General features: G+C 32.3%; 1 protein-coding gene across 1 annotated transcript; it reads left to right on the top strand.

Annotated features, from left to right (window-relative positions):
- The first annotated feature begins 516 nt into the window (after positions 1-516).
- LOC127739008 (U-reduvitoxin-Pr11a-like) lies at positions 517-26014 on the top strand. Its single transcript, XM_052250574.1, has 5 exons — positions 517-529; positions 1252-1377; positions 21230-21355; positions 22367-22489; positions 25989-26014. The coding sequence occupies exons 1-5, from the start codon at positions 517-519 to the stop codon at positions 26012-26014; spliced, it is 414 nt and encodes a 137-aa protein (XP_052106534.1).
- The last annotated feature ends 1900 nt before the right edge of the window (positions 26015-27914 follow it).

The raw sequence follows: 27914 nt of genomic DNA, 5'->3' as shown, positions 1-27914 counted from the left end.
CACGAAAAATCAAATAAAATTTGCAAAAAACACGAATCTTTATGACAACTCTCAGTTGTGACATAAAATCACATTTACGTTTATTTTTACGTCGTGAAAACTATATTTAAGTTGAAAGCAGGTGGTAAGATAGTAAGGCTCATAAGTCGAAGACGGACACAACCACGACCAAAAGAAAAAAGTCCAACAAACAACAGTCCACAAAATTTTGACAAGCACATCTTTTATTGGTTATCAAAATTTGCTGTTACAAAATTTGGGAAATTATTTCAAATTAAAGAATTTATCTCTCTCATGCAAAGCTATGGTTCCTTGCTCGGCTTTGGCTTTACTTTTTGTCCTTTTTGGCTCATAGGCTCTTCATTTTTTAACAAGTTTTGGATTTTCATATATTTTGGTCTAGAGCATCACTGAAGAGAAATGTATTGTCGAAATGCACATCTGGTGCAGTAAAATTGGTTCCGTTAATGTTAAAGATCTCACAACATGACCCACAAAAAATCTGAGTGATCTCAGATGCTCCGAAAGGGTAAACAATTACTGCTCCACCTATGGCAGTGGAACCTGTCGCCTGTAGTGTTGCTCATGTCAAGTAACATTCCGTTGAATTGTTACATTTGATCACGTGAAAAACAAGGAAACGAGGATGGTATAATGACTACGAAGAGTGGAACATATCCGTGGTCATTCAATATAACACAGATAACGTTCAATTAAATTATAGAATGAAAAATTAGGAAAGAATATTTAAACTATTACGAGCATTGAATTGCTTGCTTCCTTGTAAACAGCAACCCTCTTTCAAGAAACCATGATATTATACGCAAGCTATGTGATATCGTATAACTGATAGACGGGTATGCATATGTGTGATCCTTCGTTATCTGCATTTTTTTAGCTCTACCTGTTTGTAATAATTTGTAATATACATGTCTTAGCTCCACTGTGACCTGTTTGTAATCCTACGTTATCTGCTTTTCCTAGCTCCAACTGTTTGTAGTCCTACGTTATCAACATTTCCTAGCTCTACCTGTTTGTAATTCTACGTTATCAACATTTCCTAGCTCTACTGGTTTGTAATCATACGTTATCAACATTTCCTAGCTCTACTGGTTTGTAATCATACGTTATCAACATTTCCTATAGCTCTACCTGTTTGTGCATTTTCTAGCTCTACCGGTTTGTAATCATACGTTATTTGCATTTCATAGCTCTACTTGTATGTAATCATATGTAATGTGCATTTTCTAGCCCCACCTGTTTGTTTTTATGATGGACAGCCATATAAAGTGGGCAGAGCTTTCACAGCAATTGATGGATGTAACAAATGCGAGTGCTTACCCTCTGGAGAAGTTGAGTGCAGTGCCATGAATTGTAGTGAGTATCATGTATCTGTCGGGAAATATGGAAACCGTGCGTGTGTGTCCTATGGCGTGTTTGTTTGGGTTAAAATTTATTACAATTATCTAACTTAGTAAATACCGAAATAGATTATATTGATGACTATTCTTAAAATACAGGACCCTTACATCGATTCTATCCTACTAATGGGAAAACATTTTTCATGAAGTTCTGTTTATCGGATATTTGGTGACCTTGAATATGATGTTAAAATATTTTCTAACATAGGTCCTAGTCAGTTTTAAGGGCATACGATAAAGTTTTGATCCCACAGTGAATTTTTGACAAAAGTTTGCATACAAGCTATATTTTAACTAGTCAATTCAAATATGTAATAAAACATATAAATTCATGTGCTACTTTTAGAGATCAATTGGGGGGTCGAAATTTTAGACATTTACTGGACATTTCGGTTTCTTCGAAATTTCTATCCAATGGAAAGACATACTCAATTTTTTTGTTTCAAAAGATAAACTCAAGCGGAGTTTTGTAAAAAAAAACATCTCGAATATCTTCTCTACATAAGTGTGTTTTGATTTTGTTAAACAATTCTTTGGAAATAATTAATTTTTATCATATTTTCATGATTTTAGTCAAGAAACGGCATTTATGGCTGTATATTTATCTAATTTAAAAAAAAATCATCGGTGATTTGTTCATAAAAATTTGCACAAATAATCTTCTTACATAATCAAGCCTAATGTCATCTTTAAAAAGAGGGGTCCATGATCTCGTTTTCAAGTTAAATCATTCTGAATGATAAAAATCAGTCGAAAATGAATCCTTCCCGATATGTCACAGTTTGACGTGATTATATCTTCCTTTGGTCCTCATTAAAAAATAAGAATCCAAATTGCCTTATTTTTATATCCCTCAATCAACTTTCGAGTGTGTTAACTTGTTTGTTCGATTGTTCTTATTTTTTGAAGACATACTTTAACCCCAGATTTATCTGATTTTTTCTGTTTTTCATTATTCATGGTAAACACAGTATTTCATGGTGAGGGTCGTCAGTTTGGCTGTGCGGGATGAACAAATCCGTAGTCAAATTGGGGACGTCAAATCCGATACTCCACGTTGTGGCAATATTACCAGAGTAATGTCAAATGTATGCAAAAATAATTTTAACAACTCTGTGAGAGGTCCATAAGTGCATGATTTGTAACGATCCTATACTTGGAACTCATTATGACCAGTAAGATGTGTCATTATGCCATAAAAAAATATCATTGATGATATTTTTGACTAATGTCGTTTAAAATGTATTTTTAGGAGATGACAGTGTTATTTGTCAACGACGACAAAGGATTTAACACTGTTCAATAAATGATATTAATGGCTGAAATAGGACCAAAAATGTGCTCAGTCGTTTCACATTATTCAATATGATTTAAGATAAGACCATTCGACATGAAACCCTGACACCGAACATGTATTTCTTTTATTGTTCAGAAGGACCATGTACTTTTGAGGGAGGTCTCTATAAACCAGGAAAGTCCTTTAGATCTAGAGATGGCTGTAACTGGTGCAAATGTGTAAGATCGGATGTTGTGACATGCAGTGCAAACTTTTGCTGTAAGTATCGTTCATCTTGCATAGAGAATATTTTGTTGTTCTTGTGCTTACTCAGAATCGTCTACGAAAATAGGGCATTGTAAAATTCATATGTATTTTAATTTTTTCTAACATTTAATCATTTGTATATGTTATAACAGCTGTCAAAAAAATAAATGAATTCAAAAAGTTCAATTCAAAAGACTGTAACACAAAGTTTGTGCGCTTGTCATTTTTATATTTTCATCTTATAAGTATACATATGACCTATATTTTGTGTTGCAACCATTTTATATACATAATGTTGTTTATTTCTGTATGCCAAAAAAACCAAACAAATGAAATCATAGGTTTTCTTCGAAACAAAACAATCGGTACTTTTATAATTTGCCATTAGGCATATTTTTCGACATAGCTATATATACTTAAATCTACACAAAACGGTTACATTATATATCAACAGATAAAATCTTCAATGAAAAAAAGTAAAATTTACGGAAACGTTGCGTGCAACGTCTACAAAAAGTCTAATTTTCAAAATGAGAATTTAAAATATGTCACAGATAACCATTTCATACAAGATGCATAACAAGCATGGACAATTGTTTGATTATTAAAAAATGTGAAAAAATAAAGTAAAACATCGGTTATTCGATTTTAACAGATGTGTTGTTAAACATGGGTGCAATTTAGATACTTCTCCTAACAGAATTTTGGATCGTTTGGAGGTCGCTTCAAACCAACTTTTCTATGAATGAGTATGGATTCAAAATAAAATTTGTAGAACTTACTATGTATTTAATAAGGATACATCTACACAAAAATAAAAAAAAACACAAAATGGAAACTTTGTCTGTTTCTTGAATAAATGTAGGTTCAATTTGGGTGCCTTCACGTTAGTTCTTTGAATTTTATGTAGTGTCAACTTGAATCAAATTAAATGTTCATGAGCTATTTTTCAAAGTTTTAACAGCTACAGATATATTACGTGATCCAATTGATCACTTTATTCTCATATGACATATTTCAATGGTTTCAATTGATGCTAAAATTGAACACATAGTATAAGGCATCAGTAGTTTACCGATGTTCAAATCTTGTAACTAGATTATGAGGAGACAACCAGGGTAACAAACAAAAACTGAGGGATTCCAAAAGGAGTATTTCACACTCAGTAAAAATGTCACAATAATCGGGAATAGATATACTAGTATCCAAGTAAATATTGTTAAAAATTTCAGTACAGTTAAGATACAGATGTTTTTAAACGTCTAAATTTAAGCCTGAATATACAACGTTTAGCTTGGTATTCGTACGTTGTGCGATGCATTCAGAAATTCACGAGGAGCTTTACAGCTATTAGGTCTAATGGATATAGTCAAATTTTGAGAAAACAAATCAGTTTTATTGATATATAATTTTGCACAACAATGTGATAGATGAAACAAACAAAGAAAATAAAACACGATAGTTTTCTATGGTATTTAAGAACACTGAATAAACACTTTTTTAAAATTATAGGATGTCCTTTTAACAATCGATGTGTGTTCATAGTGTTTAAAATGTTCAGGTTTTTAGAAATATTTGAATTTTCCGTTTGATCGACAGTATACTCAATACAAATGTATAACCTGTTTTACAACTTATCCTATATAAAGACATTCTACCTATTGGTTTCAGTAATAGTTTCACCGATAATCGGAAAAACAAATTTAGGATTTGTTTTGAATGATACATTAAGCTTAACCCCGAAAGGGTAAAGCCGATATAAGCAATCGGCAGATCGAATTTAACTTTGTCAATGGAATTTTGATTTGTCCAATAGACGAGTTCTCACTATCTGTACATCGATGCAAAGTGTCATGTTTTGATTCTGATTTGTTACATGCTCATGTTTTGATTCTGTTGTGTTCCATGCTTTTGTTTTGATTCTGTTTTGTTCATGCTCATATTTCCTTCTGCTTCCCTATGAACATTTTATCATGTTACAATTTTTACCAAATGAAAGAAATATTACAGTGGAATCATAGAAAATGTTTGCAAAGCCATTATTAGGTTGTTTAATTCTACGGTCTGTAATAATAGGCCGCGTTGACATATTTCTTTATGTGTTTTTCCCAAAATACCATACAGTTCCTCTAGAAAAACATAAACTTTGAAATTTCCCTCATCATTCTCAGTCTTTCAAACCTTCAATGGTAAAAAATTGTCATATCATTTTAAATTGTAATAGTCTATAGTTGCCTTATTTTCTGATTTTGAAAGTTTAATCTATGCCAATTGACCATTGTACTTTTGCCTTGGGTATATTATCTTTGTTTTCCCTGATTCAAATTCATATTCCACAAAGATGCAAGAATTTGTTTTGTTTCTCAAATACTAATAATCCAGATAAAGAAATGAAAAGACAAAATGAGTATTTAAGAAAATTTACATATCCAATAAAACAGATAATTGGATGATGTGACTGGCAAAATTTCATATCTTCAGTTGTCTATTTTTGACCAGCTCAAACCGGCTCGACCATTGAAGAGCAATACTACAAAGAAATACGAATAAGTTCTGTTTTGAATACGAAAACATAATAAAAGATGAAGATCTTTTTAATCAGTTTATATTAAGTTTTGGAGTATAATTTTTTCACGAATTAACATGTTTTTGGAAGATAAACAAAAATCCCAAAATTAACTTATTGCCTGAAATGATGGTTGGCAATAGGTTGAATAATCATCATCAGATTTCAGGAAATAAGCTTTATGCATAGAAATTTCAGGCAATAACTTAATGCCTAGACGTTAGCTTATTGCCTAGAATTTAAGCTTAATGCCTAATTTCACTTATTGCCATTAACATATATAAGAATTTAACGAAATTAACCTGTGTATTGACGTCTTTTTAATCGTAGTTACCCCGCAGTGATATATCAAGTACATATGTAGATACTGTTGAATTGAAAAGAAAAGAAAACTTTTTACTATGAACAAAATTGTGTTTAACATTTATATTTTCAAATGCATATTTATATTGTAGCAAAGAAAAGTAAAGGCAGATATTAAAGGAAGCAACGACAAAAAGAATGTTGAAATAAATCTTATATAAAGATGTGCATGTTGTTTTAATTTTTTGATAAAATCTGCAACTTAGCAGTTTGCTGGATCACCCAGTTTATGGCGCTCAACTGTGTGTAGCAGAGAGATAGCCAACCATTCAATATATTAATGTTCTACAAACAACATATGTAGTTATTTTAAGTAACTATTTCAAGCGACTTAAAATCAAAACGTCATTAGTGGTCAAACAGTATATAGTCAGACATGCACAAGAACAATTGTCAATCATAACAATAAAGACTTGATGATATTAACTTAACTTGTGCTACATCCATTACCTCTGAGCCCCAATATATTCAATAGTTCGTTGCAAGGTACAATCGATTCCGAATAATTGACACGAATAGTCATTTTCCCTGTTGAAGGTCGATGTTTTGGCCGGGAACTCCGGCTTCCTCCACCAATGAAAACTGACCGCCGTAATGTAATCAAGCAGTTAAATGTGGTGAAATTGCGTTAAACAAGTACAGAAACTTCAATGACTTGATGGTATTTAACTTGTATTATTACACATTCCGCCTAAGCTCTCTAAGATTCATAAGCTATTTTCACAGACCGGGTACTTGAATGACCTGATGGTATTTAACTTGTAATACATTCCTTTCTTCCTGAGATCCCTGAGATTCATTAGCTATCTATTGTTTGAGAAAATATGATGTTGAGTCCATGAAGAGGGTACTTGGATAATCGCCTCCAAATTTTCTGAATTCTTGGGGTCATTAAACATTAATAATTCAATATCCTATCCCTAAAAGGTAAATACAAACGGACAACAATAAAGCTTTCTACGACATGTGTAATAATGTCTTACTTATATGATACAAATATTCTTATTATTCAAATACAAACGATTTTTTATTCAAATGAAACTGTATAATTGGTCATTCATTATTTCCTCCTTATTTAAAAAAGAGGGACGAAAGATACCAGAGGGACAGTCAAACTTATAGATCGAAAACAAACTGACAACGCCATGGCCAAAAATAAAAAGACAAACAGAAAAATAATAGTACAAATGACACAACATAGAAAACTAAAGACTAAGCAACACGAACCCCACCAAAAACTGGTGGTGATCTCAGTTGCTCCGGAAGGGTAAGCAGATCATAAGCTTTGAAAGTTTAAATGTTGACCTTTTTACGTCATTTTGTATTTACTTTTCGGTGTTCTGCTGGGTTGGGTTTTTTTCATATCAAAATATTCTCTTACATAATTTGTTTTAAAGTTGTTCTTTCCTCAGCTGCATGATTCAATATTTCTGTCTTGCAACACCATAATTGAACTCTCGTTTTATACAGTAAATGTGTTCATTTTAAAACATAGTTATCCAAAATAAATATATGCAATAAAGGAATCAAGGAGTATTGAATAATCACGCCACAACAGTTTTCAATATAGAACAAAACCTGTTTGTTAACGTAAAATATAAATAACTTCATCCTATTTTCTTACGTTTCAACAGTACTTATTCAAAGTCTGACGTATACATTCATTTTATTGTCCTCTCTGTCTGTCTGGTTTAAATGGAAAAAACACTACAAAGAGGAGATTAACAGGATTGTGTCGAAGTGTATTGGCATAAAATATCCAACATTTTTCATCCACTGTTTTTTAAACAGATTTTTTGTTCATAATAGCGTTTTTCTTTTTTTTTTGCATCATTAGCGGACATCAAGCGTACTCGATAACCTAAACCCTTTAATGTGATCACAAAACTTTCATTGGAAGAGATCATAAGCTTTTTATTTAACAAAAATAAAGGCAACAGTAGTATACCGCTGTTCGAAATTCATAAATCGATTGAGAAAAAACAATTCCGGGTTACAAACTAAAACTGAGGGAAACACATCAAATATAAGAGGAGAACAAAGACACAACAGAAACACTAAAATGCAACACACACACAGAAACGAACTATAAGATAACAATAGTCATTTTCCTGACTTGGTACAGGACATTTTAAGAAAAAATGGTGGGTTGAACCTGGTTTTGTGGCTAGCCAAACCTCCCGCTTTAATGGCAATGTTAAATATAACACTAAAATGACAACATTACATGACGAGACTACAATACAAATAAATGGAAGAACATACAGGACAGAGAAAAACACACAAATAAACAATACAATAGAACATTACGACAAGCTAATAGTTATCAAAGGTGCCAGGTCTAAAGATGAAGAGCATTGATGACCTAAAATTCAAAAAACGGATTACTTTGATTCAGAAAGCCTCCAAATAAGAAAGTATATCATCGAGTTCTTTATTGATTCTTTATTAGGTCTTTTTATAGTTCAAACGAGTGAATAAGAACGAAATGTCAAATATAAATCCTTATATACTCCTGTTATTACCTCACCGTGATACACCTACATACCATCTTTAATTTCCCTCTGTCAAAACCTAGCAAACACCTACAACTAACTGAGTTGTACTACGGTTGCTGTCATAGAACTTTATTTCTTCTTCTTGACACATTTTGTTTAGATTTTAAACAACTTCCACTAATTGAAGGAGAAGGACTCGCCTTTTTCGTGCGTTGAAGTTTCCTTTCCTCTATAACCTTGTCTTTTACATTTTTTTTTGCATTGATTTCTGTTTACGACTTCCGATAATTCCCCAGAGGATCAACAGCTGTATAAGAAGTTTCTGTTTGCCCATTTTTATGTTCAAATTTGAACAAAAACGTCGAGTCTTTTGGCTTTGTCTTCGAATTTTCTGACAACATAATTTTGCAGACGTCTGTTTTAAGGAATGTCTGAATTTTAACGACATAATACTATATAATATAGGGTTAATTGTACAACTACAGAAGTAGCAGACCCCGGAAGAATAAAAGAGTATCCGATAGACAACGAGTAGAAATGGCGACCACGTTTCTATGTTTGATTTCTTCAAACGTTCCATATGAAAAGGTGCCAAGCAAACAAAAAAATCCTACAACAAATGCCACTGAAAAGAGAGGAAGCACACATTATTGCTGTTAAAAATATTCTAGATTATACCATATTTTCTCTTTTACAGTTCAATCTGCATGAATACCATCAGATTTGTTGAAAATACTTCTTATCCTTTAAATGTTAAGCTTCAATGTAGATACTTAAGAATGACATTTTTTATTTGGTGACATAGATTTTCATTACTATCTATAATTAATTTCTTGAAAATAGTCTTATTAGGATGAAAGAGAAGCTTAATTGACTTTAATTCTAAGTAAATTTGTAGATATATTTATTTTCATTTCATTCCATATCAGGCTTCCCAATTAGGAACTTTAATTTCTATGAAGCAACAGTCCAGCAGCGTTTGTATATGGAGTAAATATCTCCCAATTGATACAATATCCAAGAGCTTGCATTTCCTATCTGGGTTTCCCTGATAAACTATTGCTGCGTACAATAAAACTATTGGACCAAGAGTTCCAAGTGGTGAAGTTGAAATCATTCCTTTGAAAATTTTGCAGACGCTTTTACGAGTTGGGTGACCGTTATGGAATATCATCTGTTTTACAGATAACGACGGGTATGTTCCTATCGTTGTAACCTCAATCCCGTCCTCTTTTCCTCGAATCTGAACTACCGAATAAGACCTATCATCGGGATTGTACTTACATAAACAACACGACGGGTGCAACATGTGAAGCAGCTTTCCATTCCGGAGCATATGCGATCACCCCTGGTTTTCCGTAGGGTTCGTGTTGCTCAGTCTTTGGTATGTCTATGTTGGGTTTTGTGTACTGATGTGTGTCTTTCCGTCGTTTAAGTTTTTTATCTATGAATTTGAATATTCTTTGGTTGATCTCTCTTTAATGTTAACAAGGCAATTTCTTGTTTTATTACTAAAATGATTTTCAATAGCATTAAAACTTCAAACAGATAACTCCTCATTTAAAATCCAACTTGTAATGGTTAAAACGCAATTATTGATGGTTGGTTGTTTAACGAACGTCGTGTGGTAAATATTGCACTTGTATTTAGGACTAAACTAAAATTTATTTACTTATTTAATCAAGCAATGGATCAAGCTGGTTGAAGCTTATATTATCGTTAATAATCTACCATGCATATAAATATGGCGTTGATGATGCAATCTTTAAACTCTTGTAAGTGTCTGTCTCATCGAATGAGTAATTTGTATCACTTTTACAAACTATTGTTTCAAATTACCTAATCAGTTCTAATATTTTAGATACATTATTAATGATATTTTTAGGAGAACATATTGCTTGTGGAAAGATTTGTCATTGTTCTGTCAGCTGGTTACATTTGTGTAGTCAACGCAAAATATAGATGTTTATAGTCGTCGTACTTGTTATGTAATAGTTGATTCTGTGTGAGAGGGTTTTACATGTTCAATTTCATTGATAACATCGTCAAATAATACGATTATAGATAAAACATTCAAATTGTTATCACTGCCTAATGGAGGAGGTGTGCTTAGGGTCCTATTTAAGCAAAATTTAAAGTACATGTATATCAAAATCATCTGATTTTTGTGTAAAAAAATTGGTAGGTATGTTGAAAGGATTCATCAAGATGAAAATATGGGATACATGCTTTTAAATGACCAAAAATAGTTTGTTTTTTAACATATTTGTGAGCGGGAAATATATTCAGCGCATGTACGAACCAAGTATATATTGATAAGAGTTGTTTTTTTTATATAGACAATCTGTAATATTGGTTCTCTCATTTTCTCTATATTTGCGGGTCGAATAGCCATTTATCAATCTCATATTTACCATGGCCTTGTTGTTGCCTGTTTTCTTAGAATTTTTTATTGTTCTTTTTGTATCTTCTCTCCCTTTTACATTTATTGTGACGTCATGAATCCTGAACTTTATTCAACTCCAAAATGGCAATGAAAAACCCGAGGGTCAAACCAAAATCATACGTCGAAGAAGTACAAAATCATTATCAAAAGAAAAGAGTCAAACAAACAACAGTATAAAACTTTTCAAAAAAGTTTCGGTAAAAATATTTAAAGTATTTATAACCTTTGTTTGATTGCTACATTGTAAACAGCAACCCTCTCTTAAAAAAGCAAGCTCTAGGAGATAATATAACTGATGGACGGTTATAAATATCTGTGATCATATGTTAGCTTCATTTCTTAGCTCTACCTGTTTGGGAGAAAAAAAAAGTTCAGTCTTTTCACATTATGTAATATGATTCAAAATAAGGCCCTTAGACATGAAACCCTGACAACAAAAATGCATTTTTTATATCCTCCATGTACCTTTGAAGTACATGTATATGCCTATTCATCAGTACAGTGCTTCATATGGTACTTTGGTAGGAGCAAATGTGTAAGTTCGGATATGGTGACATGCAGTGAAAGCAATTGCTGTCAATATAATGGAATTCTATGCGACTTTCATACAAATGAGAGGTTTAGCTAGCTATAAAACCAGGTTTAATCCACCATTTTCTGCATCAGGAAATGCCTGTACAAAGTCAGGAATATGACAGTTGTTTTCCATTCGTTAGATGTGTTTGAGATTTTGACTTTGCCATTTTATAAAGGACTTTCCGTTTTGAATTTCCCTTGGAGTTCGGTATTTTTGTTATTTTGACCATATTGACCATTATCATGTTACCCCGGTGATAAATGACTTTATTTTACCAAAACCAGAAATGTTTAGTGCTATATCAGATAATTTTTGAGTTATAAATGGTCAACATTTTGGTTTTTTAAAGGCAGAAGGACATAATTTAAGGGATTCCAGAGGCCAAATTTTAAGAAACAGTTTATTCATACTATATAAAATTGAGAATGGAAATGGGGAATGTTTTCAAAGAGACAAAAACCCGACCATAGAGCAGACAACAGCCGAAGGCCACCAATGGGTCTTCAATGCAGCGAGAAACTCCCGCACCCGGAGGCGTCCTTCAGCTGGCCCCTAAACAAATATGTATACTAGTTCAGTGATAATGGACGCCATACTAAACTCCAAATTATACACAAAAAACTAAAATTAAAAATGATACAAGACTAAGAAAGGCCAGAGGCTCCTGACTTGGGACAGGCGCACAAAATGCGGCGGGGTTAAACATGTTTTTTAAGATCTCAACCCTCCCCCTATACCTCTAGCCAATGTAGAAAAAACAAACGTACAACAGTACGCACAGTAAAACTCAGTTTAAGAGAAGTCCGAGTCCGATGTCAGAATAGGAAACAAAAGAAAATAAACAAAATGACAATAATATATAAATAACAACAGACTACTAGCAGTTACTGACATGCCAGCTCCAGACCTCAATTAAACTGATTGAAAGATAATGTCTTCATCATATGAATATCAGGCACAATCCCTCCTGTTAGGGGTTTAGAATTATACCAACATAAAATATATTAGAAGAACATAACCCGTGTCATGCCAACAACTGGTTTTAGAATAAATATGTTTAATTCCGATGCAAAGACCCTATAAGTGAATCAATATTAAAGCCAAGGTTTTGTTAGCTTTTGAGGTGAATACTGACATTTTTGTGCTTTGTAAAGAATATTACCATAACAGATTGGATGTGAAATACCCGAACGTATAAGATGTCTGCATGTTGAGTTATATTTACGAATGATGTCCTTATACCGATGATAAAATTTAGTAAACGTTTTGACAAGTTTATGATATCGAAAACCCTGGTGTAATAATATTTCAGTAATACATAAATTTCTCTCGCTAAAATCTAATACGTTGTTACATACACGAGCGAATCGTACAAGTTGAGATATATAAACACCATAAGATGGTGACAAGGGAACGTCACCATCTAAAAATGGATAATTAACGATAGGAAATGAAAAATCATCTCTTTTATCATAAATTTTTGTATTAAGCTTCCCGTTAATGATATAGATATCAAGATCGAGGAAAGGACAGTGGTCATTGTTAGTATTAGCTTTATTTAAAGTAAGTTCAACAGGATAAATTTCTTTAGTATACATACTGAAGTCGTTATTATTGAGAGCCAATATATCATCCAAATATCTAAAAGTATTGTTAAATTTTTGTATCAGATGTTGTTTCGATGGATCTTTGCTGATTTTAGTCATAAATTGTAACTCATAACAATACAAAAACAGGTCCACAATAAGTGGTGCACAGTTAGTCCCCATTGTAATTCCGATAACTTGACGATATACGGAATCTCCAAAGCGAACAAAAATGTTATCAAGTAAAAATTCAAGGGCAGATATAGTATCAAAGCATGTCCAATTGACATAGCTCTTTTGTTTGTTGCTACTAAAAAATGACCTAAAAGAGTTTGAACATATGTATTCGCATTCCGACTTTTTAAATGCCCATTTAATTAGGTGTGTGAATTTTTTCTTAATAAGAATATGAGACAAAGTGGTATATAGGGTAGAAAAATCAAAACTTTGAACAGATTCAAAATCACCAATATACTAGTATGCATGCAATTTATCAAGTACTTCCAACGAGTTTTTGACACTCCAAAAGTAGTTAATTCAACTATTTTCAAAGGCCTTATTTGAACAATTTATTATCAGGTTTTTGATTGTACCAAGTGTACTAGTAAGTAAAATAGACAATTTAGTAGTGGAACAATGACTTGAAGACGAAATAAATCTATATTTGTAAGGTGATTTGTGTAGCTTCGGAAGCCAGTACATAGTTGGGACTTTCATTGTATTTGGTTCTGATTGTAAAGAAGTAGCTAATAGTTTATGTTTGTTACAGATATCGTTTTCTGAAAATGAAGTCAGTTGGAATGTTGGTAAATTCGTGATTTCCTTTTGCAGAACCTCAATGTAAAATTTGCGTCAAACTATAATGATATTATTAGCAGCTTTATCAGCCGGGACAAAAACTAATTCCTTTGCTAGTTCTTTTAGTTTATGTTTGATACGAGAAATAGGATTTTTATGATTGTTGTTAAGAGTAATATGTTCTTTAAAATGTTGTATACGTATATCAACTATCTTCATTACTGAATTAAAAAAAAGAGTCCAAAGATTTTTTGTCAGCTTTTTCCCGTTTTATCCATTTCAAACAGTAAGCACGAAGTGAGTCGTGGATGATATTACGACGCTCATTCCAATTATTAATTGACGGGGGACGATATTTAGGTCCTTTACTGAGGAATGATTTTAACTCTCGGTCGCGAACGATGTTAAGGTCTCCTGTTATAACATGGGAAATGGGGCCATAAGTGTATTCGGAATTACTACAATTACATGACGGAGGTGTATTTTCACTGATATGTATATTAAAGTTTCAGAATATTGCATAAAAGTCATATTTTTGTATTTTAATTCTTGCACTAGATATCTTGAAATTGACAAGGTGATTTACAGCTTTTTAGTTGCATAAATATGGTCAACGTCATAAAAGAATTTTTTCAGTAAGTAGTTATTCATCTAATTGTAGAGGTTCGACGTTGGTAATTTGTGTCGTATTTTTTTGTATAACCATAAGATGGATGACACAAACAAAAAAGAAAATGAAAATAAAACACGATAATATTCTAAGATATTTCAGTACCGAATATGATCCCCTTTTAATAAACAAGTTGTGCTCATGGCGCAGTGAATGTTCAGGCTTTGAGAAATATTTGATTTTCCCTTTGATCGACAATTTATTCAATACTCCAAAAAGGGAACCAATACAACAAATTGACTAGTAAAGCTTCATGTTGTCAATGGAACTTTAATATGTTAAATACAAAAGATAAAATTAAATAGACGGTACCGCATCACCTGTACATCGATGCCAAGTATTGTCCTCGAATGTTACTGTTTTGATTCTGTCGTGTTCCTATAAGAATTAAACGAAATAAACCTTTGTATTCGAAAATGATTATGTTTATGCTTATTTCAACAACAAAAAAGTCGTCTTTTTTTGTGGTAGTTTCAAGTACATATTTGGATATTGGTGAATCAAAAAGTGCGTTTTATAATGAACAAACTTGTGTTTTACAATTATATTTGCAAATGCATACCTATATTGTAGCATACAAAAAGAAAGGCGGATATTAAAAGAAGCAACGACAAAAAGAGTGTTGAAATAAAACTCATATAAACATTTCCATGTTGATATAATTTTAAATTAAATCTGCAACTTAGCAGTTTGCTTGGTCACACAGTTTATGGCACTAAACTGTGTGTTGGAAAAGGCAGCCAACGAATATACTAATTTTCTACAAACTACATATGCAATTATTTCAAGAAAGGATTTCAAGAAACGTATAATCAAAACGTCTCTCGTCGTCCAATAATTTAATACCAGACATACCACAATCATAACAATACATAGAGTCTGGATATTATGATTTCATAGAGCATGTCAATGACATGATGGTATTTGATTTATGCTACATTCATTACTCCATGAGCTCCAAGAGATTCAGTGGCTCATGACAAGGTACAGTCGATTCCGATATTAATTAACTAGGATTGTTATTTTCCCTGTCCACGGTATGTGGTTTTCGCCGGGAATTCCGATTTCCTTCACCAATAAAAACTGGCCGTCGTGTTGTTACCAAAAAAAGCCAAGTGTGCTACAGAGGCGTTAAACACCAACAATCAAATCTAAGCTCCTCCCTGAGATTCAGTAACTGTTCAAAATATTAAGTGCTAGAATGACCTGGTGGTATTTAACTTGTGTTACACCACTTCCCTCCTAAGCTCTTTGAGATTCAAAATTTTTTTCGCAGAAATTGAGGGTAAAATCACTGGTAATAAATATTTTCATACACATAGCACTTAAATGACCTGATGGTATTTAACTTTTTATACACCCTTTCCCATAAGCTTACTGAGATTCTGTAGCTATTTTCACGATAACATAATAAATCTTAATTTAAATGCAGTTTATTAATATAAATAGGCAATATTCAAATTTCTTCTCATCTGAAACCTTTGAAAGTTTTATATTACTACAGAATGGGAGACATGATACAAATGATTTTATGGCACTGAAATAATAGCATATTTTGGATATGTTAACATTTCATTTAATATACCATCAGTCCATCCGACCTGTCTATATCTCAGTTCCTTTGATATTCTTTTCATCCCCAAACATCAAAATATTGTAATTTAACAGTGAATCTTAGTACGTATTACCATTATTATGATATTCAACCATTCGTTGATACTAAATTTTTACGACTGGGATAATTGCTCATAGTCATTATAAAAATAAGAAGATGTGGTATGATTGCCAATGAAACAACTCTTCACACGGGACCAAATCACATAGAAATTAACAACTATAAGTCACCATACGGCCTTCAACAATGAGTAAACCCATTCCGCATAGCAAGCTATTAAAGGCCCCGAAATGACAAATGTAAAACTATTCAATCGAGAAAACTAACGGCCTAATTTAAGTACAGAACAATACACGAAAATTAAATATGATGTACAGCAATAAACGACAACCACTGAATTACAGGCTCCTGACTAGGGACAAGCACATACAGAATGTGGGAGGGATAAAAATGTTTGATGGCGCCAAACCCTCCCCCTTACCCGGGACAGTGGTGTAATAGTACAACATAAGAACAACCATAAAAATCAGTTGAAAAGGGCTTAACTCATCAGATTGATACGATAAACACAAATTGACAAAAACGCAAAGACACAAAGTTTAGATCTGAGATCTGAGAATACTAGCAATTACTGAAAGCTTGTTCAAAGCCAAGAGCAACTAATACAAATCATGTGTCTAAGACTAAAATATCAATCAGCAGCACACATCATATGGATTTAGTGTTCTTTTTAATGAGCTTACAAAAAATATGAAAAGGTTTTGTCATCAGGCTCTAATATTCTTCTTTCTGAAATCTGTTTCTTTCTTTCTTATTTATTATGTGCACAATGAGTATTTTCAAACGAATTATATGTTAAGTCATATCAAAGAAAAACTGACAATTTCTGACGATGACTGGTACCCAACAAGTATATTTGAAAATGTCATTATGTATGAAAGAAAATATCATTTTTACCACATTCTTAAAAGGAATATCTCTTGTATTCATACGTCAGAGATACATTTTTGATTCCATAAGCACGTTTGGTTTTTTTTCTGATGGAAGAGACATGCCTTGTTATTGCCTACTTTGAATCATGTAATTGTATATGCACGTATAACCGTGTCATTATTTTTGAAACTTTCCTCAATATTCTTGACAGGCCAACTCCCATGCAACCTTTGAAGTCAGCATTGTATAAATTAGTCGCAATTTATACATGTTGCAACTTTTTGTCAAAACTAAGAACTATATCAATCCTGATCATGAAGAAATTTTTGACTCACAAAAGTGGCATTCATTAGTTTAAACTGTCACATATTATTCATATATATCATATCAATTAAAGGTAGAAGTATAACTTAATCAGCAATTTAAACTCTTTAATCTGTTATTTTTTGACAACTTTGACATAAAAATGTTCATTTAAGTCGATTCCGTTGCTAATTTTAAGGAAGACAGATGATTTATTTTGGTCCTTCAATTTCTGTTTATAATGATATATTATTATTTTATTAATAATGCACCATATAAATATGTGTCCATGCTGCAACCTTCAAACATTGTTGTGGACATTCAATAAGTTTGTGTCTTATCAAGTAAATAGTTTTTATTATTTTTACAAGCTGTAGTTCACGTACGCTAACCTTTCAGCCACTTTGCATTCATGCACTATTAACGATTTCAAATTCATTTCTAAAATCTTAGTTATATTATTAATGGTATTTTTTAAGGAAAAATGATGGTTGCAGAAAGATTTATCATAGTTCTGTCAGCTGTTTGCCTTTGTGCAGTCAACGCAAAATATAGATGTAAGTAGTTGTTCTTGCTTGCGAATTTTTTTTTCCCCATTGACAACATTATCTTAAGTTTTAAGAATTTTCTTATAGAGGAGGTGCACCAAGGACGGTCCTTTTTAAGCAAACGTTGAAGTATTTTAAAATCATTTGATTTTTGTGGTAATAACTTAATTGTCTATGCGAAGGTTTTATAAAGGTCAAAAGATGGCAAATACTAAATTTTTTCATTAGAATTGGCAAAAATAGATTTTAATCACATTTTGAGTAGGAAATATATGTAGCGCATATACTAGACAAACTGTAATGAATTGGATCTTCCTTTTTTACATCGGATGTGACCTTGAGAGGTCATACCGGTGTTATGTTGCTGCAGAAATTTCCATGTGGTTTTGACTGATAAAACCGAACGTATTTTGTATAAATACGCGGATATCATCGAGTGCAAAATAACATTCCTTGTCGCTTGTTATAAATTAATTTCTTCAATGAATACTCATGAAAATATTTTTAAATAACATAGATAAATGATATGAAAATGTTTTGTCGTGAGAAATATGTATATCAGTAACAATCATGAATACCGAAAATTTGAGTTAACGCATGCGGAAGAATATCTCGAGAGATGATCTGCTACAGTCAAACCTGAGTAAACCGGACCCTGAATAAACCGGATTCCTGTCCATTCCGGCCGAAATCTGAAGTCCCATTTTTTTCCCTTCAAAGTCTTTGTAAAAATACCCTTTGTAAACCGGACCCTATGTATTCCGAATTCCGGTTTATTATGCAGTCCAAATAATCTTAATTACATCAATCATTACCTGTCAAAACCGGTTTGTTTAATTAATTTAAAATGATAACTGTATTGATCGATATGCAATCAAAACATAATTGTTTATACAAGATTTTTTTTTAAGGATAATCAATGAGCAAGGTGTTAAACCGTGAACTTACAGTAGTGAGCTGTAATATTAAAACACTATAAAAGTTTTAATTAAAAAAAACTAAAAGAAACGCCGAATATATCTCCGATAGAACTTACGTTGTAATTTTGATGATTTTTTAAAATCGCGGAGTAAGAAATTTACATCGTGTTTTCGAATGCTGGGTTCCTTGTTGTGAACCCCGAAACCAATAACCTTGATAATGAAGAAGACCCGGATGACGACAATCCATTGTAATCGTGCACTGTACGACAATGTTTAGATCGTGAAGAAATTTCATTTGATAAAATTCTGGCTTTTTAATCGGCTATACCAACGTAGGAAATGAACGACGGAAGTTAAACGAAACTCTCGTGTAACAATTTAAATAACGCGAGGATTCTGATGCAAATGAAAACAATGAACTCAAAGTAAAAGTGAAACTGACAAGTCGGAGACTGATGCTACCGAGGTCGATTTGACATACGAGGATATGTAAAAAAGGTTAAAACATTATTTTTTTGAATTCGGGGAACAATCAATTTCTAAAATTTCTAAAGGCAATGAATACGAAGACTCAAAACAACGATCGTGCGTAGTTACATGTATTACGGTATTCAGTTTACAATTTACTATCAGACAGAACTTTTACATGAAAAATATTTGACGTGACAAGTCATTAATTTCCGGTCAAAACGGAAACCTGAATAAACCGGCTCACTGTCCAAACCGGCCCTTTTTCATAGTCCCATAGCCGGCCGGTTTATACAGGTTTTACTGTATATATATAACTGTTATACAAATATTAATATAATATATAACAACAAACCAGATTATACTGATAACAAATGATTATATCACTACAATATAATAATTATTACGGTGAGGTTGAATTCCCTGTCATTTATTCTTCATCCACACAGGAACTTGTCTCAGAAAAAATATGTCTATGCACCTTAACCTAACTTTCATGTATAGAGATATGACTTTTTTCTGAGACCATCCACCAGAACTTGCGTTCATCCGATGTTCAGTTCTTAAGTACTTTGATTCTCCATATTTGCGGGTCCAAATACACGAAAAATCAAACAAAATTTGCAAAAAAAAACGAATCTTTATGACAACTCTCAGTTGTGACATAAGATCACATTTATTCACAATGGTGTTGTTTGTTTTTCGTTGACTTATGGCTTTTGATTGCTTCCTTTTGTGCCTTCCCTTCTCTTTACGTTTATTGTGACGTCGTGAAAACTATATTTAACTTGAAAGCAGGTGGTAAGATAGTAAGGCTCATAAGTTGAAGACGGACACAACCACGACCAAAAGTCCAACAAACAACAGTCCACAAAATTTTGCCAAGCAAATATTTTATTGGTTATCAAAACTTGCTGTTACAAAATTTGGGAAATTATTTCAAATTAAGGAATATCCCTCTCTCATGCAAAGCTTTGGTTCCTTGTCCGGCTTTAGCTTTACTTTTTGTCCTTTTTGGCTTATAGGCTCTTCATTTTTAAGCAAGTTTTGGATTTTCACATATTTTGTTCTAGAGCATCACTGAAGAGAAATGTATTGTCGAAATGCACATCTGGTACAGTAAAATTGGTACCGTTAATATTAAAGATCTCACAACATGACCCACAAAAAATCTGAGTGATCTCAGATGCTCCGAAAGGGTAAACAATTTCAGCTCCACCTATGGCAGTGGAACCTGTCGCCTGTCGTGTTGCTCATGTCAAGTAACATTCCGTTGAATTGTTACATTTGATCACGTGAAAAACAAGGAAACGAGGATGGTATAATGACTACGAAGAGTGGAAAATATCCGTGGTCATTCAGTATAACACAGATAACGTTCAATTAAATTAAAATTAAAAATTAGGAAAGAATATTAAAACTATTACGAGCATCGATTTGCTTGCTTCCTTGTAAACAGCAACCCTCTTTCAAGAAACCATGATATTATACGCAAGCTATGTGATATCGTATAACTGATAAACGGGTATGCATATGTGTGATCCTACGTTATCTGCATTTTCGAGCTCTACCTGTTTAAAATAATTTGTAATATACATTTCCTAGCTCCACTGTGACCTGTTTGTAATCCTACGTTATCTGCATTTCCTAGCTCCAACTGTTTGTAGTCCTACGTTATCAACATTTCCTAGCTCCAACTGTTTGTAGTCCTACATTATCAACATTTCCTACCTCTACCTGTTTGTAGTCCTACGTTATCAACATTTCCTAGCTCTACCTGTTTGTAATCCTACGTTTTCAACATTTCCTAGCTCTACCGGTTTGTAATCCTACGTTATCAACATTTCCTAGCCTTATCGGATTGTAATGATACGTTATTTGCATTTCCTAGCTCTACCGGTTTGTAATGATACGTTATTTGCATTTCATAGCTCTACTTGTTTGTGATCATATGTAATGTGCATTTTCTAGCTCCACCTGTTTGTTTTTATGATGGACAGCCATACAAAGTGGGCAGAGCTTTCACTGCAATTGATGGATGTAACAAATGCGAGTGCTTACCCTCTGGAGAAGTTGAGTGCAGTGCCATGAATTGTAGTGAGTATCATGTATCTTTCGGGAAATATGAAAACCGTGCGTGTTTGTTGGGTTAACATTTATTACATTTATATTACTTAGTAAATACCGAAATAGTTTATATTGATGACTATTAAAATACAGGACCCTTACAACGATTCTATCCTTCTAATGGGGAAACATTTTCCGTGAAGTTCTGTTTATCGGATATTTGGTGACCTTGAATAAATTGTTGAAATATTTTCAAACATAGGTCCTAGTCAGTTTTGTACATCTTCGATAACGTAGAAAATCATAAATCGTAAATATATTAAAATCCGTTGTAAATCTATCATTGTGGTTAAAAATTTAACAAAAGTCATTTTGTGTAGAAATATATAGATATAAAGTAATGATTATCTTCCTTGGGTCCTCATTAGAAAATAACAATCCAAATTGCCTTATTTTGATATCCCTAAATTAACTTTCGAGTGTGTTTATTTGTTTGTTTGATTGGTCTTATTTTTTGAAGACGTACTTTAACCCAAGATTTGTCTGATTTTTCTGTTTTTCATCATTCACGATAAACACAGTATTTTATAGTGAGGGTCGTCGATTTGGGGGTGCGGGATGAATAAATCCGTAGTCAAATTGGGGTCGTCAAATCCAATACTCCACGTTGTGGCAATATCACCAGAGTAATGTCAAATGTATGCAAACATCCTTTAAAAACTCTGTGAGAGGTCCATAAGTGCATGATTTGTAACGATCCTATACTTGAAACTCATAATGACAAGTAAGATATGTCATTATGCCATAAAAAATATCATTGATGATATTTTTGACTAATGTCTCTTAAAAATGTACTTTTAGGAGATCACCGTATTATTTGTAAACGACAACAAAAGATTTATCACTGTTCAATAAATGATATTAATGGCTGAAATAGGATCAAAAATGTGCTCAGTCGTTTCACATTTTTCAATATGTTTTAAGATAAGGCCGTTAGACATGAAACCCTGACATCAAAAATGTATTTCTTTTATTGTTCAGAAGGACCATGTACTTTTGAGGGAGGTCACTATAAACCAGGAAAGTCCTTTAGATCTAGAGATGGCTGTAACTGGTGCAAATGTGTAAGATCGGATGTTGTGACAAGCAGTGCAAACTTTTGCTGTAAGTATCTTTCATCTTGCAAAGAGAATGTTTTGTGCTTACTCAGAATTGTCTACGAAAATAGGGCATTGTAAAATTCATATGTATTTTAATTTTTTCTAACATTTAATCATTTGTATATGTTATAACAGCTGTCAAAAAAATAAATGAATTCAAAAAGTTCAATTCAAAAGGCTGTAACACAAAGTTTGTGCGCTTGTCATTTTTATATTTTCATCTTACAAATATACATATGACCGATATTTTGTGTTGCAACTGTTTTATATCCATAATGCTTTTTGTTTTTGAGGACCTGTGTCTTAGGCACCGACCATTCATCGTTTGTGTGTGTTAAAAAAAACAAACAAATAGAATCATAGATTTTCTTCGAGACAAAACAATCCGTACTTTTATAATTTGCCATTAGGCATATTTTTCGACATAGCTGTATATACTTAAATCAAGACAAAAACGGTCACATTATATATCAACAAATAAAATCTTCAGTGAAAATAAGTAAAAACGGAAACGTTGCTTGCGACGTCAATAAAAAGTCTACTTTTCAAAATGAGAATTTAAAATATGTCACAGATAACTATTTCATACAAAATGCATTACAAGCATTGACTATTGTTAAATTGTTAAAAATGTGAAAAAATAAAGCAAAACATCAGTTATGCGATTTTAACAGATGTTTTGTTAAGCATGGGTGCAATTTAGATACTCCTCCTAACAGAATTTTGGATCGTTTGGAGGTCGCTTCAAACCAACTTTTCTATGAATCAGTATGGATTCAAAATAAAATGTGTAGAACTATATAGTTAATAAGGATACATCTACACAAAAAAACACAAAATGGAAACTTTTGTCTGTTTCTTGAATAAATGTAGGTTCAATTTGGGTGCCTTCACGTTAGTTCGTTGAATACATGTAGTATCAACTTGAATCAAATTAACTGTTCATGAGCTATTTTTCAAAGTTTTAACAGCTACACATATATTACGTGATCCTATTGATCACTTTATTCTCATATGACATATTTCAATGGTTTCAATTGATGCTCTAGTTGAACACATAGATTAAGGCATCAGTAGTTTACCGATGTTCAAATCTTGTAACTAGATTATGAGGAGACAACCAGGGTAACAAACAAAAACTGAGGGATTCCAAAAGGAGTAATTCACAGTCAGTAAAAATGTCACAATCGGGAATAAATCTACTAGTATCTAAATAAACATTGTTAAAAAAATCAGTACAGTTAAGATACAGATGTTTTTAAACGTATAAATTTAAGCCAAAATATACAACGTTTAGCTTGGTATTCGTACGTTGTATGATGCATTCAGAAATTCACAAGGAGCTTTGCAGCTATTAGGTCTAATGGATATGGTCAAATTGCGAGAGAAAAAAAAATCAGTATTATTGATATACCATTTTGCACAACAATGAGATAGATGAAAAAAACAAAGAAGAACAAGAAAATAAAACACGATAGTTTTCTACGATATTTAAGACCACTGAATAAACACTATTTTTTTAATTATAGGATCTCCTTTTTACAATCGATGTGTGTTCATAGTGTTTAAAATGTTCAGGTTTTGAGAAATATTTGCTATTTCCGTTTGATCGAAAGTATACTCAATACAAATGTATAACCTGTTTTGCAACTTAGACTATATAAAGACAATCTTCCAATTGGTTTCAGTATAAGTTTCACCGATAATCGGAAAAACAAAATTAGGATTGTTTTGAATGATACATAAAGCTTAACCCCGAAAGGGTATAGCCGATATAAGCAATCGGCATATCGAATTTAACTTTGTCAATGGAATTTTGATTTGTATAATAGACGAGTTCTCACTATCTGTACATCGATGCAAAGTGTCATGTTTTGATTCTGATTTGTTACATGCTCATGTTTTGATTCTGTTTTGTTCATGCTCATATTTCCTTCTGTTGTGTATATATGTTAGCGGCAATAAGTGAAATAAGACATTAAGCTTAAATCCTAGGTAATAAGCTAACGCCTAGGCAGTAAGTCTATTGCCTAAATAATGTTAGGCATTACTCCTAGGATTTAAACTTAAAGCCTGAAAATTATGTCCAGGCATTAATGCTAATGCCTAAAATAAAAATGAGAGTAAATAAAAAGAAATTTATTCAAAGTTAAAATACATTTTGTACATAATAAGATAATAAGAACTGAAGTTTGAATGTCAATTACATGAAATAAAATCATAAGTAAAATATTGATGTTAAAACATGAATAAATCTCTCACAATATATGTAAACTTGTTGGATAGTTATCTCATTGGCAATTGTTCTACATCTCCTTATTTTTATATCGATAGAAAATTGTATTGTGGGAAGTGGCGCGGATCTATAGCACAGACTATTTCACAGTTTCAATTTTTTCTATCATTTGTACCTGGTGATCGTCCAATACCTTTGAGTTGAGCAGAATCGTTTGGTATATGGACGAATTTGATTCCAACTGACCACTGTTAATTCGTAGTTCCTGATCCATGCAGTAAGCATGTCATGAATATTTCGGTTTGATCACTCAATACTACATTGTGATTGGGGATGTATTGTCTTCCTGTGAACAATAACTAGTTCTGGCTACATTAGCATTAATTCAGATATAACCAAAGCTGTAAATTCACGACCTATGTCACTTTGCTGTTTATGTGGCACACCAAATATTGTTAAAACAAAAACTAAATTAGAATCCACCTTTTAAACACTTTTTGACGTAAGAGCTCTAGAAATATATTTAGGTAATCTTGGTACACCATAAGAAAATATAGTTTCCATCTCACTTTGATTCGAAATCGATTAAATCAACCTGGCCTCTTCTGCAAAACGGGTTTTACTACTACTCCCTTCCCTATGAACATTTTATCATGTTACAATTTTTACAAAATGAAAGAAATGGTACAGTGGAATCATAGAAAATGTTTGCATAGCCAGCTCAAACCGGCTCAACCATTGAAGAGCAATACTACAATGAAATACGAATAGGTTCTGTTTTGAATACGAAAACATACTAAACGATGAAGATCTTTTAAATCAGTTTATATTAATTTTTGGAATATAATTTTTAAAAAATTATTCATCAAGAATATTTCACCGAATTAACATGTTTTTGGAAGATAAACAAAAATCCCAAAATAACTTATTGCCTGAAATGATGTTTGGCAATAAATTGAATAATCATCATCAGATTTCAGGAAATAAGCTTAATGCCTAGAAATTTCAGGCAATAACTTAATGCCTAGGCGTTAGCTTATTGCCTAGGATTTAAGCTTAATGCCTAATTTCACTTATTGCCGCTAACATATATAAGAATTTAACGAAATTAACCTGTGTATTGACGTCTTTTTTTATCGTAGTTACCCCGCAGTGATATATCAAGTACATATGTAGATACTGTTGAATTGAAATGAAAAGAAAACTTTTTACAATGAACAAAATTGTGTTTAACATTTATATTTTCAAATGCATATTTATATTGTAGCAAAGAAAAGTAAAGGCAGATGTTAAAGGAAGCAACGACAAAAAGAATGTTGAAATAAATCTTATATAAAGATGTGCATGTTGTTTTAATTTTTTGATAAAATCTGCAACTTAGCAGTTTGCTGGATCACCCAGTTTATGGCGCTCAACTATATGTAGCAGAGAGATAGCCAACCATTCAATATATTAATGTTCTACAAACAACATATGTAGTTATTTTAAGTAACTATTTCAAGCGACTTAAAATCAAAACGTCATTAGTGGTCAAACAGTATATAGTCAGACATGCACAAGAACAATAGTCAATCATAACAATAAAGACTTGATGATATCAACTTAACTTGTGCTACATCCATTACCTCTGAGCCCCAATATATTCAATAGTCCGTTGCAAGGTACAATCGATTCCGAATAATTGACACGAATAGTCATTTTCCCTGTTGAAGGTCGGTGTTTTGGCCGGGAACTCCGGCTTACTCCACCAATGAAAACTGGCCGTTGTAATGTAATCAAGCAGTTAAATGTGGTGAAATTGCGTTAAACACCAACAAACAATCAATCAATCAATCAAACATAAGCTCCCTGAAATTCAGCTGCTGTTTAAATAATTAGTTGCTCGAATGACCTGATAGTATTAAACTTGTGTTACATCTGTTACCCCTTAAACTATCTGAAATCCAGTAACCATTTAAAAAAGTACAGAAACTTCAATGACTTGATGGTATTTAACTTGTATTATTACACATTCCTCCTAAGCTCTCTAAGATTCATAAGCTATTTTCACAGACCGGGTACTTGAATGACCTGATAGTATTTAACGTGTTTTACAATACGGCCCTGCTATGCTCTCTGAGATTCAAAAGCTATTTTCATAAACCGGGCACTTGAATGACCTGATGGTATAAAACTTGTAATACATTCCTTTCTTCCTGAGATCCCTGATATTCATTAGCTATCTATTGTTGTAGAAAATATGATGTTGAGCCCACGAATAGGGTACTAGGATAATCGCCGCCAAAATTTTCTGAATTCTTGGGGTCATTAAACATTAATTCAATATCCTATCCCTAAAAGGTAAATACAAACAGACAACAATAAAGCTTTCTGAGACATGTGTAATAATGTCTTACTTATATGATACAAATATTCTTATTATTCAAATACAAACGGTTTTTTATTCAAATGAAACTGTATAATTGGTCATTCATTATTTCCCCCTTATTTAAGCTTTGAAAGTTTAAATGTTGACCCTTTTACGTCATTTTGTATTTACTTTTCGGTGTTCTGCTGGGTTGGTTTTTTTTCATATCAAAATATTCTCTTACATAATTTGTTTTAAAGTTGTTCTTTCCTCAGCTGCATGATTCAATATCTCTGTCTTGCAACACCATAATTGAAGTCTCGTTTTATTCAGTAAATGTGTTCATTTTAAAACATAGTTATCCAAAATAAATATATGCAATAAAGGAATCAGGGAGTATTGAATAATCACGCCACTACAGTTTTCAATATAAAATAAAACCTGTTTTTTAATGTAAAATATAAATAACTTCATCCTATTTTCTTACGTTTCAACAGTACTTATTCAAAGTCTGACGTATACATTCATTTTATTGTCCTCTTTGTCTGTCTGGTTTAAATGGAAAAAAACACTACAAAGAGGAGATTAACAGGATTGTGTCGAAGTGTATTGGCATAAAATATCCAACATTTTTCATCCACTGTTTTTTAAACAGATTTTCTGTTCATAATAGCGTTTTTTTGTTTTTTTTTGCATCATTAGCGGGAATCAAGCGTACTCGATAACCTAAACCCTTTAATGTGATCACAAAAACTTTCATTGGAAGCGATCATAAGCATTTTATTTAACAAAAATAAAGGCAACAGTAGTATACCGCTGTTCGAAATTCATAAATCGATTGAGAAA

The sequence above is a fragment of the Mytilus californianus genome, unplaced genomic scaffold (assembly GCF_021869535.1).
Source record: "Mytilus californianus isolate M0D057914Y unplaced genomic scaffold, xbMytCali1.0.p SCAF_1, whole genome shotgun sequence".
NCBI lineage: Eukaryota > Metazoa > Mollusca > Bivalvia > Mytilida > Mytilidae > Mytilus > Mytilus californianus.
This window is presented reverse-complemented; position numbering and strand designations above follow the sequence as displayed.

Coding starts and splice junctions, on each gene's coding strand:
- LOC127739008 (XM_052250574.1), top strand. Junction 21,356..22,366: donor GTGCAGTGCCATGAATTGTA/GTGAGTATCATG, acceptor TTTATTGTTCAG/AAGGACCATGTACTTTTGAG. Junction 22,490..25,988: donor AAGCAGTGCAAACTTTTGCT/GTAAGTATCTTT, acceptor TTTATATTGTAG/CAAAGAAAAGTAAAGGCAGA.